Here is a 16,239-nt window from a genome sequence, read left to right as displayed (position 1 = left end):
TCATCGCACAATCAAGAAGTATGTAGCTGATTCCCAGCACCCACGTGTGCGTGCTGATAAGGAAAAATTGAGGACTCTTTCCAACAGGCAATTGCGTAAGGTTAAAAGAGCAGCTGCAAAAATGCCTTGTCATAGCAGCAGACAAGTTTTTGAAGCTGCTGGTGCCTCCAACGTCCCCAGAACAAGATGCAGGGTCCTTCAGAGGTGCGTAAGCCATCCTGTTGACCACCTCTATCCACTGCAACAAGCAGAAACGGCTCCAGTGGGCCAAACGATACATGAAGACTGACTTCCAAACTGTTTCGTTCACCGATGAGTGCCGTGCAACGCTCGATGGTCCAGATAGATGGAGTGGAGGATGGACACCCCATGAAAACACGGCTAAGGCGCCAACAAGGAGGAGGTGGAGTAATGTTTTGGGCTGGAATCATGGGGAGAGAGATTGTCGGCCCCTTTATGATCCCTGAAGGGGTAAAGATGAACTCCATAATCTATGTGGAGTTTCTAAAACAACACTTCCTGCCATGGTTCAAGAGGAAGAACCGTGATTTCCGCAGCAAGATCATTTTCATGCATGATAATGCACCGTCTCATGCTGCAAAAAAACACATCTGCATCTCTGGCTGCTATGGGCATAAAAGAGGACAAACTTATGGTGTGGCCACCATCTTTCCCTGACCTCAACCCCATTGAGAACCTCTGGAGCATCATCAAAAGGAGTGTCTATGATGGCGGGAGGCAGTTCACATCTAAGCAACAGCTCTGGGAGGGTATTCTGTCCGTCCACATGCAAAACAATTGAAGCAGAAACCATCCAAAAACTGACAAATTCAATGGACGAGAGAGTTCAGAAGCTTCTTTTGAACAAGGGGTCCTATGTGCAAATCTAACATCACCTAGAATAAAGTTTTCACTTGAAAACAGTTTGATTTCATTTTGTAATAAGCTGATAATGCTTATAACTTCACAATTGACCATTTTTTTGTTCAAAATTAAAAAAAAAGGTTGAAAACTCTGCTGTGCATAATAATTTGGAACATGCATTTTGAGTGTTTATTTTTTTTTAAAGATACTGTTTTCCTAGGCAGTTTTTTCCAAAACATTGCAATTATACTAGAATAGTAGATGACTGGAAAATAACAATGACTGCAATTCAGATAGGTAATTTAGAGAAAATATGAGGAAATATTATTTGCATAATAATTTGGAACACAGTGTACATGGCCCACCCTGTAGAATGTCCATAACAACATGGAGATGTAGCGCCCCCACTGCCGCAGGGCCGAGGGGTACCCGGTACCGGGCCTCTGAGTCTCTGCTCTGGGGTTGTCACGGCAGCTAGGCCCCGGTCTGTGACCCTGCCGTGGGGCGCACAGGGGATTACTAGGAGTGGATGATGTAGATGGGGGTGAGGCTGTAGTGGTGCGGTGCAGTAAATAACGAGGACACCAGGTTGCAGTCTCTTTACCTCTTTACTGAAGATCTCTGGGTCCTCAGTCCGGAATACGGTTCACCAGGCTGCGCAAGTCCGGCCGGTCCAATGGCACCTCCGGAGTTCTCCTCACAGGTGGAAATCGGTGCCTTCCTTCTAGCGCTATGTGTTGTGGTCCTTCCCTGCTGTGCTTACGGAAAGTCCCCACAACCGTTGTGTCTGTTTCTTAAGTTCCCTCACAACTCGATTAAATGATGTTCTTCTAATCCTCCGTCCCTCCCTGTTGTTCTGGTTGGGACGGCACCCGTATGACGGGTAGGCTCGGAGCTCTTCCGGGACCCTAGAGTCGCCCCTCTCCACAAGTTGCCCCCCAAGACTGCATAGGTGATTTAAGTTAGACAGCCCGCCTTAGACTGACTGTCCTGCCGCTGTTTAGAGTATTGCTTGAAGCTGAATGTTATGATACTCCCTTGGCGTTCCGGCCACCGGTAGTGCGCCTCAGTAGGGTGTTGCTCCGGTCTTACAGCACGACCCCTACTGGTATTTCTCCTTTTGCTTGATCTCGTTTCTCACTCAGCACAATCTATCTCGCTTCTAGTCCTTCCTTGGGCACCGCCGCTACCCGGAGCAGGCGCGGTCCCGTTACGTTCGTTCAAGTTGCCAAGCCTCTGTCAGGATCCCACCCCTGACAGAGACCCTACTGTATCTTCCCCCACAACACCCTCTGCCACAAGGTGTTGCCTGGTTCCAACCCAGTCAGCTTTCTGATCTAACTTCCTGCCTGACCCCAGTTTACCCACTATGGTGGGGAGTGGCCTAATGAATAGAACCCTTAGCTCCCCCCGGAGGCCCAGCTGTGAAATGTATTGGTGTCTGTGATACCTGGTCAGATGAACTCCTTCAGTGCCATCAGACGCACCATAGCTCCCCATAGTGGCGGAGCCACAGTACTGCAACGACCAGGACTCTGGGGCGCTGCACTCCCCCCTGGTTAAACACAGTACTCCGGGACTGGGAAGAAAACAACAATACAAGTTAGCAAAAAGACATACAGTTTTGTTGAGTGCAATAACAATAAGTATACTTGAACAGGCTTCCCTTTATGGGAGGTAAGGACACTTGAACGTTACAAACATGGTTAACATTATAAATTACAGGCTATAAATAACTCCTGTTACCCAACCGGGTATTCTACTAAGTGCAAAATTGTTGGACAATAATTTAACATCGCCTTTAAGGACATACACTCTTTATCCACTAAAGACCTTCCTATAATCACATTATAAGGTAATTTAACTTTCTCATTCTCCTTCTTTAAATCTGCAGGACCGCCTGTCCTATCGGCACCAGACCTACTGCCTCTCCTTTCGGTTACAGGACCGCCCCGTTCAGCCAGGGCCTACTGCCTTTTCACTACTATACACAGTATAGAACATAACATTACTTTCAGTTTAAGAGCACTGAGCCATCTCTACATGACTCCTATGAGGACTCAGGGTTTACCTTCTATCCTAACTATCTATCAGCATTATTAAAACATTTTCTATTGAACATTAAGCCTTCTCATTATCTTTCTCTCTATCATACATGCTGGACACCGCATCTATCCCTACGGGCCCACTGCATCCTTCTTCTATCTTTCACCTCTTTCTTCTCAGAGAACATCATCAGTATTTCTTCACAATTAACTAATTAAATACATATAACTCTCTCATATAAACATTATCATCACGTTCTTTGGTCAAGACATTATTGCTTCCTGTCTTAAAGCAATATCACGATTTAAGCGCAACAAATGAACATCCCCTTTAAGAGGGGACCAAGTCTCTGTGAGGTAGCACGCCTTCTCAAGCTACCAGTCCATACTCAGCAAAGGTTCCAGTGTGGTATCTTCACAAAGAGTCCTTCTTTAAGTAAAACCAGTAGTGAGCGCCTTTAATAAGGTGCAAACTATGTACAAGAAGTTCGGATCATGCACTGTTCATGATTTCAGCAGTTCTAGAAACTTGTGCAAATAAAACTTTAGAAAAATCAAAGAAAAGCAAAACAATAGGGATCCCAGGTCCACAGAAAGATCCCCTTAAGAGTTAACCCTGGACGGGTTCAGCAGCAAAAATCAGGAAACAATAACTATTTACATATTCGTGGTATCGAGGTTTATCCTCATAGCAAATCACAAGACATCAGCCGAAAGTGGACACCTTCCGACTGTGCAGGCTTCGATCCTTGGCCAGCAGCTGATGCCGCACCAGTGTCACTGGCGGATTTCCCCGGGGCAGTCAGACCTCCTGAGGTCTGAACCTGAAGGCGGACTCTAGCTGCCAGCTCAGTCGCTGCAATGAGTCGTACGGCGGCAATATTGGTAAGACCCGCCACGTCTGGTTCCATCATGGTTGGAGTAACAGATGACACTCTCCCAGGCCCACAGCGGCGCACATTCCGGGCATACCATCCGCATGCATTCCGATGACGAGTGTAAGTCACCTGATCCCCCTTTTTCAATGGGTCACCACTTCGGCCGCAGCAGGGAGTCTTCACGTTGCAACTGGCAACAAAGACGTCAGTTGGTAACCCCGGTTCCTGTATGGAACCCCATCCCCTCCTCGGGTGGAAAGTCAATACAGTGCCCCGCTTTACCATGTCCCGGTCATCACATACAAGAGGCGATGATTGCGCCCTCGGTGGGTCAGTCGGTTCTGCCTCTTTTTCCCGCTCTCTCCTTCGTGGGCGGTGTCGTTTTCTCGGTCTCCGCCCTCCATTGAGGATTAGGAGGCGGATCTCTGCTGCTGACGGACACGTCCTCACGGTGCAGAAATACTTAGACTGGGCGGCCATTGCTGTTCGCGCTCTCCAGCTTGCCTACGCCCACTTCACGCCCCTCTTCTCCTCCCGCGCTCTCCTCAGCGCTGTAATGGCGGCGGATTTTGGCGGCAAATGGCACAGCACACAGTCTCTCAATAAAGTACAGTCCAAGCACGTCAAGTCACAGTTCCAAGGCACACATGACCTGATTCTTCAGGCTTAAGTAGATCCTGTTCGTGACGCCAAGTTGTAGCGCCCCCACTGCCGCAGGGCCGAGGGGTACCCGGTACCGGGCCTCTGAGTCTCTGCTCTGGGGTTGTCACGGCGGCTAGGCCCCGGTCCGTGACCCTGCCGTGGGGCGCACAGGGGATTACTAGGAGTGGATGATGTAGATGGGGGTGAGGCTGTAGTGGTGCGGTGCAGTAAATAACGAGGACACCAGGTTGCAGTCTCTTTACCTCTTTACTGAAGATCTCTGGGTCCTCAGTCCGGAATACGGTTCACCAGGCTGCGCAAGTCCGGCCGGTCCAATGGCACCTCCGGAGTTCTCCTCACAGGTGGAAATCGGTGCCTTCCTTCTAGCGCTATGTGTTGTGGTCCTTCCCTGCTGTGCTTACGGAAAGTCCCCACAACCGTTGTGTCTGTTTCTTAAGTTCCCTCACAACTCGATTAAATGATGTTCTTCTAATCCTCCGTCCCTCCCTGTTGTTCTGGTTGGGACGGCACCCGTATGACGGGTAGGCTCGGAGCTCTTCCGGGACCCTAGAGTCGCCCCTCTCCACAAGTTGCCCCCCAAGACTGCATAGGTGATTTAAGTTAGACAGCCCGCCTTAGACTGACTGTCCTGTCGCTGTTTAGAGTATTGCTTGAAGCTGAATGTTATGATACTCCCTCGGCGTTCCGGCCACCGGTAGTGCGCCTCAGTAGGGTGTTGCTCCGGTCTTACAGCACGACCCCTACTGGTATTTCTCCTTTTGCTTGATCTCGTTTCTCACTCAGCACAATCTATCTCGCTTCTAGTCCTTCCTTGGGCACCGCCGCTACCCGGAGCAGGCGCGGTCCCGTTACGTTCGTTCAAGTTGCCAAGCCTCTGTCAGGATCCCACCCCTGACAGAGACCCTACTGTATCTTCCCCCACAACACCCTCTGCCACAAGGTGTTGCCTGGTTCCAACCCAGTCAGCTTTCTGATCTAACTTCCTGCCTGACCCCCAGTTTACCCACTATGGTGGGGAGTGGCCTAATGAATAGAACCCTTAGCTCCCCCCGGAGGCCCAGCTGTGAAATGTATTGGTGTCTGTGATACCTGGTCAGATGAACTCCTTCAGTGCCATCAGACGCACTATAGCTCCCCATAGTGGCGGAGCCACAGTACTGCAACGACCAGGACTCTGGGGCGCTGCAGAGACATAATTCATTCTATGGTTTTCCACTTTCAGAATTGCTAAGCAGCATCTATTTGTACAGAGCCGCCCATGAAGATTCTATCTCAACATTCCATGATGACATCACTCATGATGGTCGGCTATTATGACATTACTCATGATGTCGGCTATTATGACATCACTCATGATGGTCAGCCATTATGACATCACTCGTGATGTTCCGCTATTATGACATCACGGAACACTGTCTCTACTTATAGAACTCGCACAGTGTCACGGGTGTCATTATTTGACTCTATAGCTGGTGAACTGTGCGCACTTGCACTTACTCGCTATGGCTGATTATCTTTTAGATAAACTTCAGGTAGACGCACTATGGGGGATTTTTAACAACAATCGCCCTGACACTGCGCTTCTACCACCCGATGGCGTCCTCAGCTTCACTCACCGGCTGGTGATGGGGCTAGTAAGGGACTGCCTGCTCAAATACTACGAAGGTCATCTCACCTCAGAATATCTGAGCGATTTACCTCAGAACATCAGGACATCACTACAGCAGGTAAATGGCGGACGCTCCGCACAAATCTTCTCCATAATAATAGATAATAATGGCGGGATACAAGTTTCTTATTTCCTCCAGTATAAAACACCACTAATCCCCAGATAAGGCGTCATTGTATCTGCAGACAGAGGAGCAAATGTCACATAAAATGGCCGCCTTCATTGTGACCTTTCTCACCTCAGGATTTTCATTTTTATTTCTTTTTTTTTCTATAGGCTGAAACAAGATTTCAAAATGGCGATTTGTCTCCTATTAAGGAACTCGCCCAAAAAGTCCTGTCTGTACTGGAAGGTCCGGCCCGCTCATCGGAACGCCTGGTAAGGAACCCTCTTCTTCTCTATTACACGTCCTTGTTTTCTGATCTTCTCCAGATATCAGAAGAGCTGGTGTTAGATCTTACAGGCCTCCCTGTCAGCTCCTGGCAGGCACAGCAGATTTATGGCCACTAGTCCCTAAAGGTACCGTCACACTAAGCAACGTCGCCAGCGATCTGTGACATTGCAGCGTCCTAGGGAGCGATATCGCTGTATTTGACACGCAGCAGCGATCAGAATCCCGCTGTGAAATTGCTGGTCGCTGCTAGAAGGTCTGCACATTATTTGGTCGCTAGGTCGCCGTGTATCGCCGTGTTTGACAGCAAAAGCAACCATACCAGCGACATTTTACGCTGGTAACCAGGGTAAACATCGGGTTACTAAGCGCAGGGCCGCGCTTAGTAACCCGATGTTTACCCTGGTTACCAGCGTAAAATGTAAAAAAAAACAAACAGCACATACTCACATGCTTCCCCCGGCGTCCGCTTCCCACACTGACTGAGCGCCGCAAATTGAAAGTGAAAGCACAGCACAGCGGTGACGTCACCGCTGTGCCCTGCTACTGCCGGCGCTCAGTCATTACAGGAAGCGGACGCCGGGGGACGCATGTAAGTATGTACTTACATTTTACGCTGGTAACCAGGGTAAACATCGGGTTACTAAGCGCGGCCCTGCGCTTAGCAACCCGATGTTTACCCTGGTTACCCGGGGACCTCGGCATCGTTGGTCGCTGGAGAGCGGTCTGTGTGACAGCTCTCCAGCGACCAAACAGCGACGCTGCAGCGATCGGCATCGCTGTCGCTATCGCTGCAGCGTCGCTTAGTGTGACGGTACCTTAATGCTCCCTCCTCGCCTGTGATGGCAGTCTGCATTCTGCAGATGTAGTCACAGCTCAGTGGCGGGACGTCTGTGTATCGGCCTCTGTCTATCACTAGGATTACAGGCATCCTGCTTGTAGTTGCTGCAGCTGAGATAATAGACAATATTCCAGAAATGTTGTGTCTACAAGTCTCCTATACAGTATATTAAACTGGACTTGTGGAGAGGAGCTGCAGTGTAAAGCAATTCCCTCTTAGGGTATGTGTCCACGTTCTGGATTGCATCAGGATTTGGTCAGGATTTTTCATCAGTATTTGTAAGCCAAAACCAGGAGTGGGTGATAAATGCAGAAGTGGTGCATATGTTTCTGTTATACTTTTCCTCTAATTGTTCCACTCCTGGTTTTGGCTTACAAATACTGATGAACAATCCTGACCAAATCCTGATGCAATCCTGAACGTGGACACATACCCTAAGACAATACGGTCCGTTTTTTACGGCCGTAATACGGAGAAATGTTCCCAAAATAGTGATCCGTATGTCATCCGTAGGCAGGGTGTGTCAGCGTATTTTGCGCATGGCATCCTCCGTATGTAATCCGTATGGCATCCGTACTGCGATATTTTCTCGCAGGCTTGCAAAACCGACATCTAATGGATTTATGTGCTCAAATGTTCGGTAAAACATATATACAATATATATATATATATATATATATATATATATATACTGTATATGTGTCATTGAGACACATATATATATATTCTGTATTTATATTTACTTCAGCGCGATATATGTGAAAAGCCGGTAATTCAATTGCCGGCTTTTCATTTCTCCTTCCCAAACCCGACAGGATATGAGACATGGTTTACATACCCTTTTTTTTTGCATATTCCACACTACTAATGTTAGTAGTGTGTGTGTGTGCAAAATTTGGGCGCTGTATCTGCTAAAATAAAGGGTTAAATCGCAGAAAAAATTGGCGTGGACTCCCGCGCAATTTTCTCCGCCAGAGTGGTAAAGCCAGTGACTGAGGGCAGATATTAATAGCCTAGAGAGGGTCCATGGTTATTGGCCCCCCCTGGCTACAAACATCTGCCCCCAGCCACCCTAGAAAAGGCACATCTGGAAGATGCGCCTATTCTGGCACTTGGCCACTCTCTTCCCACTCCCGTGTAGCGGTGGGATATGGGGTAATGAAGGGTTAATGCCACCTTGCTATTGTAAGGTGACATTAAGCCAGATTAATAATGGAGAAGCGTCAATTATGACACCTATCCATTATTAATCCAATTGTATGAAAGGGTTAAAAAAACACACACACGTTATTAAAAAGTATTTTAATGAAATAAACACACCGGTGGTTTTAATATTTTATTGCTCTCTCAATCCACCTGAAGACCCTCGCTTGGAAAAATAATAAAACAACAATATACATACCTTCTGATGAACTGTCACATCCCACGAGGTAAATCCATCTGAAGGGGTTAAAATATTTTACAGGCAGGAGCTCTGCTAATGCAGCTGTGCTCGTGCCTGTAAACCCCGGGGAATGAAGGAAATGTAGGTCAATGACCTATAGTTACTTTCAGTCGCGGTGATGCGCCCTCTGCTGGATGTCCTCATGAACTGCAGCCTTGGAAAAGTTCCCACGCTCGAGTTCATGTGAGGACATCCTGCAAAGGGCGCCTCACCGCGACTCAATGTAAGTACAGATCACTCTGCTTTCCATTCAGCACCCGGGGTTTACAGGCACGAGCGAGGGCTTTAGCACAGCTCCTGGCTGTAAAATGATTTAACCCCTTCAGATGGATTTACTTCGTGGGACGTGACTGCTCATCTGAAGGTATGTATATTGTTGTTTTATTATTTTTCCAAGCGAGGGTCTTCAGGTGGATTGAGAGAGCAATAAAATATTAAAACCACCGGTGTGTTTATTTCATTAAAATACTTTTTAATAACGTGTGTGTGTTTTTTTAACCCTTTCATACAATTGGATTAATAATGGATAGGTGTCATAATTGACGCCTCTCCATTATTAATCTGGCTTAATGTCACCTTACAATAGCAAGGTGGCATTAACCCTTCATTACCCCATATCCCACCGCTACACGGGAGTGGGAAGAGAGTGGCCAAGTGCCAGAATTGGCGCATCTTCCAGATGCGCCTTTTCTGGGGTGGCTGGGGGCAGATGTTTGTAGCCAGGGGGGGCCAATAACCATGGACCCTCTCTAGGCTATTAATATCTGCCCTCAGTCACTGGCTTTACCACTCTGGCGGAGAAAATTGCGCGGGAGCCCACGCCAATTTTTTCCGCGATTTAACCCTTTATTTTAGCAGATACAGCGCCCAAATTTTGCACATACACACTACTAACATTAGTAGTGTGGAATATGCAAAAAAAAAAGGGGGATATGAGATGGTTTACTGTATGTAAACCATGTCTCATATCATGTCGGGTTTGGGAAGGAGAAATGAAAAGCCGGCAATTGAATTACCGGCTTTTCACTAACACCGCTGCGTATTTCTCGCAAGTCACACTGCTGGTCCGTGTGGAATCCGTATTTTTCTCGCCCCCATAGACTTTCATTGGTGATTTTTTTGCGCAATACGGTGACAAACGCAGCATGCTGCGATTTTCTAAGGCCATACAAGACCGTATAATACGGATCAGTAAAATACGGCTGATAGGAGCTGGGACATAGGGAATCATTGGGCCGTGTGTTATGCGTATTTTACGGACGTAGTTTATGCGCTCATACGTCCGTAAAACTCGCTAGTGTGACGCTGGCCTAATACTGTAAGGAATGAAGGACACGATGTCCCCATGATATAACGAGCGCAGGTAACACGGCTCTGGGGTCACAGAGCAGAGAAGTCGAAGTTTTTACACTGAACATTTGATTTTTCAATCTTAATTTATCTTAATCCACCTAAATGAGAGAATGAGAAAACATGGCGCATTATCTGTATAGTTACAATTGCTGCATCTGTAAATGCAGGTTTAGTGCTCCCTGATTTATGGATTTGGTGATTTAGTGAAATCTTCCAGATATTAAATCTATATATCATAACTATTAGGAAACAGCAGAAGGCGACACTGAAGATGAGCAAAATCTACACCCGGAAATTACCCCTGACCCGAATACGAGTCAGGTGGAACTGACCAGCGATCTGACCACAGGTAAGCCGATCATCCCACCTTCTAGAAGGATTCTCCAGATATTATAGAGCACAGGGGACAATGGCGGATTTACTCTACTCTGTGTACAGGGAACCTGCCCGCACATGGTACATGGGAAGTGCTGCTCTGACTGGACAGCCCATTACCCTCTAATGACAGGAGCCATTTTGTTTGTAGAAATCCAATATCTCAGTCAGGAGAATCTAACGTAGAAGCAATGCACCAAATTGGATGGAAATGCACTGGTGCGTGGTAGAAACCGTCTGAGTGCAGTGACCCGCCCTTGTGCACTTCCAGACTAATCTGCATATTGCTGCTCAGCTTGAGCTCTCTCTTCCCGTCACTCACATGTACAGTGAGGGCGATGTGCTCCTCACAGGGGCGTAATAACCGCGGTCGCAGGGGTCGCAGCTGTGACCGGGCCCGGAGTGCTTAGGGGCCCGCCCAGTGGCGTATCCAGGGGTTTTCAGGGCCAGGGAGCGGGGGCTGTCTAATTATACTCACCTACTCCTGGCGCGGTCCCTGCAGGTCCCTGGCTGCCCGGCACCCCGGCTTCTTCCTGTACTGAGCGGTCACATGGTACCGCTCATTACAGTAATGAATATGCGGCTCCACCCCTATGGGAGGTGGAGCCGCATATTCATTACTGTAATGAGCAGTAACGGTGACCGCTCAGTACAGGAAGCAGCAGCGCCGGGAAACCAGGGACTGCACCGCGCCAGGAGCAGGTGAGTATAACGGGGAGGGGGAGCGCTGCGCGATATTCACCTCTCCTCATTCCAGCCGCCGCTCCGTCTTCTGCAGTGACGCTGAGGTCAGAGGGCGTGGTGACGTAGTTAGTGCGCGCCTCTGCCTGAGCGTCAGTGCGGATGAGGCAGAAAATGGAGTGGCGGCTGGAATGAGGAGCACTGAAAGTGTCGGGGGCCTGAGCGACGGAGAGGTGAGTATGTGTTTTTTTTTTTATCGCAGCAACAGCAAATGGGGCAAATATCTGTGTGGAGCATCTTATGGGGCCATAACATTTGTGCAGCACTATAATGGGGCAAGTGTCTGTATGGAGCATCTATGGGGCCCTAACATTTGTGCAGCACTATAATGGGGCAAGTGTCTGTATGGAGCATCTATGGGGCCATAACATTTGTGCAGCATTATATGGGGCAAATGCCTGTATGGAGCATCTATGGGGCCCTAATATTTGTGCAGCACTATAATGGGGCAAGTGTCTGTATGGAGCATATATGGGGCCATAACATTTGTGTAGCATTATATAGGGCAAGTGCCTGTATGGAGCATCTTATGAGGCCATAACATCTCTGCAGCATTATATGGGGCAAGTGCCTGTATGGAGCATCTATGGGGCCATAACTTATGACCCCAATGGCGAGGGTCTCAGAGGAACGTGGAAGTCTGCAGAATACAAAAATCCAGCTCATAGGGCAGTGGTAACTGGTTTGACCATATATCTACTCCTAACGCCAACACTAGAAGTAGCCGGGGATCATTCCTACGTTGATTCTAGATGACACGCGCCAGCCGGAGAATCTAGCTACCCCTAGTAGAGGAAAACAAAGACCTTTCTTGCCTCCAGAGAAGGGGACCCCAAAGCTGGATAGAAGCCCCCCACAAATAATGACGGTGAGGTAAGAGGAAATGACAAACACAGAAATGAACCAGGTTTAGCACAGAGAGGCCCGCTTACTGATAGCAGAATGAAGAAAGGTAACTTATATGGTCAACAAAAACCCTATCAAAATCCACACTGGAAATTCAAGAACCCCCGAACCGTCTAACGGTCCGGGGGGAGAACACCAGCTCCCTAGAGCTTCCAGCAAAGGTCAGGATATAGATTTGGAACAAGCTGGACAAAAATACAAAACCAAAACAAATAGCAAAAAGCAAAAGGCAGACTTAGCTGATATAACTGGAACCAGGATCAGTAGACAAGAGCACAGCAGACTAGCTCTGATAACTACGTTGCCAGGCATTGAACTGAAGGTCCAGGGAGCTTATATAGCAACACCCCTAACTAACGACCCAGGTGCGGATAAAAGGAATGACAGAAAAACCAGAGTCAAAAAACTAGTAACCACTAGAGGGAGCAAAAAGCAAATTCACAACAGTACCCCCCCCTTAGTGAGGGGTCACCGAACCCTCACCACGACCACCAGGGCGATCAGGATGAGCGGCATGAAAGGCACGAACCAAATCGGCCGCATGAACATCAGAGGCGACCACCCAGGAATTATCCTCCTGACCATAGCCCTTCCACTTGACCAGGTACTGAAGCCTCCGCCTGGAGAGGCGAGAATCCAAGATCTTCTCCACCACGTACTCCAACTCGCCCTCCACCAACACCGGAGCAGGAGGCTCAGCAGAAGGAACTACAGGCACAATGTACCGCCGCAACAAGGACCTATGAAATACATTGTGAATAGCAAACGACACAGGAAGATCCAGACGAAAAGATACAGGATTAAGGATTTCCAATATCTTGTAAGGCCCAATAAAACGAGGTTTAAATTTGGGAGAGGAGACCTTCATAGGAACAAAGCGGGAAGAAAGCCACACCAAATCCCCAACGCGTAGTCGGGGACCCACACCGCGGCGGCGGTTGGCAAAGCGCTGAGCCTTCTCCTGTGACAACTTCAAGTTGTCCACCACATGATTCCAGATCTGCTGCAACCTATCCACCACAGAATCCACCCCAGGACAGTCAGAAGGCTCCACATGACCCGAAGAAAAGCGAGGATGGAAACCAGAGTTGCAGAAAAAAGGCGAAACCAAGGTGGCGGAACTAGCCCGATTATTAAGGGCAAACTCAGCCAACGGCAAGAATGTCACCCAATCGTCCTGATCAGCAGAGACAAAACACCTCAAATAAGCCTCCAAAGTCTGATTGGTTCGCTCCGTCTGTCCATTAGTCTGAGGATGGAAAGCAGACGAAAACGACAAATCAATGCCCATCCTACTACAAAAGGATCGCCAGAACCTGGAAACGAACTGGGATCCTCTGTCTGACACAATATTCTCAGGGATGCCGTGCAAACGAACCACGTTCTGGAAAAACACAGGAACCAGATCGGAAGATGAAGGCAGCTTAGGCAAAGGAACCAAATGGACCATCTTGGAGAAACGATCACATATCACCCAGATAACGGACATGCCCTGAGATAGCGGAAGATCAGAAATGAAATCCATGGAGATATGTGTCCAAGGTCTCTTCGGGACAGGCAAAGGCAAGAGCAAACCGCTGGCACGAGAACAGCAAGGCTTAGCTCGAGCACAAGTCCCACAGGACTGCACAAATGACCGCACATCCCTTGACAAGGAAGGCCACCAAAAGGACCTGGCCACCAGATCTCTGGTGCCAAAAATTCCCGGGTGACCTGCCAACACCGAGGAATGAACCTCGGAAATGACTCTGCTGGTCCACTTATCCGGGACAAACAGTCTGTCAGGTGGACAAGACTCAGGCCTATCAGCCTGAAATCTCTGCAACACACGTCGCAGATCCGGAGAAATAGCTGACAAGATAACTCCATCTTTAAGAATACCAACAGGATCAGCGACTCCAGGAGCATCAGGCACAAAGCTCCTAGAAAGAGCATCGGCCTTCACATTCTTTGAACCTGGTAAATACGAGACAACAAAATCAAAGCGGGAGAAAAACAATGACCAGCGGGCCTGTCTCGGATTAAGGCGTTTAGCAGACTCGAGATACATCAGATTTTTGTGATCAGTCAAGACCACCACACGATGCTTAGCACCCTCGAGCCAATGACGCCACTCCTCAAATGCCCATTTCATGGCCAACAACTCCCGATTGCCCACATCATAATTTCGCTCGGCAGGCGAAAACTTCCTAGAGAAAAAGGCACAAGGTTTCATAACAGAGCAACCAGGGCCTCTCTGCGACAAAACGGCCCCTGCCCCAATCTCCGACGCATCCACCTCAACCTGAAAGGGAAGTGAGACGTCAGGCTGGCACAAAACAGGCGCCGAAGTAAACCGGCGTTTCAACTCCTGGAAAGCCTCCACGGCAGCAGGAGCCCAGTTAGCTACATCGGAGCCCTTCTTGGTCATATCCGTCAAAGGTTTCACAATGCTAGAAAAATTAGCGATAAAACGACGGTAGAAGTTAGCGAAGCCCAAGAACTTCTGAAGACTCTTAACTGACGAGGGCTGAGTCCAATCAAGAATAGCTCGGACCTTGACTGGGTCCATCTCCACAGCAGAAGGGGAAAAAATGAACCCCAAAAAGGGAACCTTCTGTACACCAAAGAGACACTTTGAGCCCTTGACAAACAAAGAATTTTCACGCAAAATTTTAAAGACCAACCTGACCTGCTCCACATGCGAATCCCAATTATCAGAAAAAACCAAAATATCATCCAGATAAACAATCAAAAATTTATCCAGATACTTCCGGAAAATGTCATGCATAAAGGACTGAAAAACTGAAGGCGCATTGGAGAGCCCAAAAGGCATCACCAAGTACTCAAAATGACCTTCGGGCGTATTGAATGCGGTTTTCCATTCATCACCTTGCTTAATGCGCACAAGGTTGTACGCACCACGAAGGTCTATCTTGGTGAACCACTTGGCACCCTTAATCCGGGCAAACAAGTCAGACAACAGCGGTAAAGGATACTGAAATTTGACAGTGATCTTATTTAAAAGCCGATAATCAATACAAGGTCTCAAAGATCCGTCCTTTTTTGCCACAAAAAAGAATCCCGCACCAAGAGGGGAAGAAGACGGACGAATATGTCCTTTCTCCAGAGACTCCTTGATATATGAACGCATAGCGGTATGTTCAGGTACCGACAGATTAAACAGTCTTCCCTTAGGAAATTTACTGCCTGGGATCAAATCTATAGCACAGTCACAGTCCCTATGAGGAGGCAGTGCACTGGACTCAGACTCACTGAAGACATCCTGATAATCAGACAAATACTCCGGAACTTCCGAAGGCGTAGAAGAAGCAATAGACACAGGCAGGGAATCCCCATGAATACCACGACAGCCCCAACTTGAGACTGACATAGCCTTCCAGTCCAGGACTGGATTATGGGTCTGTAACCATGGCAGCCCTAAAACAACCAAATCATGCATTTTATGTAAAACCAGGAAACGTATCACCTCGCGGTGTTCAGGAATCATGCACATGGTAACCTGTGTCCAATACTGCGGTTTATTTGCTGCCAATGGTGTAGCATCAATACCCCTAAGAGGAATAGGATTTTCTAATGGTTCAAGAGTAAAACCGCAGCGCTTAGCAAATGAGAGATCCATGAGACTCAGGGCAGCACCTGAATCTACAAACGCCATGACAGGATAAGATGACAGTGAGCAAATCAAAGTTACAGACAGAATAAATTTAGGTTGCAAATTACCAACGGTGACAGGACTAACAACCTTAGCTATACGTTTAGAGCATGCTGAGATAACATGTGTAGAATCACCACAGTAGTAGCACAAGCCATTCCGGCGTCTATGAATTTTCCGCTCATTTCTAGTCAGGATTCTATCACATTGCATTAAATCAGGTGTCTGTTCAGACAACACCATGAGGGAATTTGCGGTTTTTCTATCACATTGCACCGAATTAGGTGTCTGTTCAGACAACACCATGAGGGAATTTGCGGTTTTGCGCTCCCGCAACCGCCGGTCAATTTGAATAGCCAGTGCCATAGTATCATTCAGACCTGTGGGAATGGGAAAACCCACCATAACATTCTT

At 48.0% G+C, this 16,239-nt stretch overlaps 2 protein-coding genes across 2 annotated transcripts in view; one reads left to right on the top strand and one right to left on the bottom strand.

The window, feature by feature from the left end:
- DKK3 (dickkopf Wnt signaling pathway inhibitor 3) overlaps positions 1–16,239 on the bottom strand; it is a 109,345-nt gene that overhangs the window by 49,297 nt on the left and 43,809 nt on the right. The window lies entirely within an intron of this gene.
- Positions 5,644–16,239, top strand: part of LOC143806562 (microtubule-associated serine/threonine-protein kinase 1-like) — a 34,735-nt gene continuing 24,139 nt past the window's right edge. The window contains exons 1-3 of the mRNA XM_077287241.1: positions 5,644–6,177; positions 6,396–6,497; positions 10,395–10,497. Of these exons, the coding sequence (XP_077143356.1) occupies positions 5,953–6,177; positions 6,396–6,497; positions 10,395–10,497 (430 nt within the window). The 5' untranslated portion in view covers positions 5,644–5,952. The remainder of the gene's footprint in view (positions 6,178–6,395; positions 6,498–10,394; positions 10,498–16,239) is intronic.

This window comes from Ranitomeya variabilis, chromosome 2 (assembly GCF_051348905.1).
Source record: "Ranitomeya variabilis isolate aRanVar5 chromosome 2, aRanVar5.hap1, whole genome shotgun sequence".
In the NCBI taxonomy this organism is placed as follows: domain Eukaryota; kingdom Metazoa; phylum Chordata; class Amphibia; order Anura; family Dendrobatidae; genus Ranitomeya; species Ranitomeya variabilis.
The sequence above is the reverse complement of the archived record's forward strand: the minus strand, read 5'-3'. Positions and strand labels throughout refer to the sequence as shown.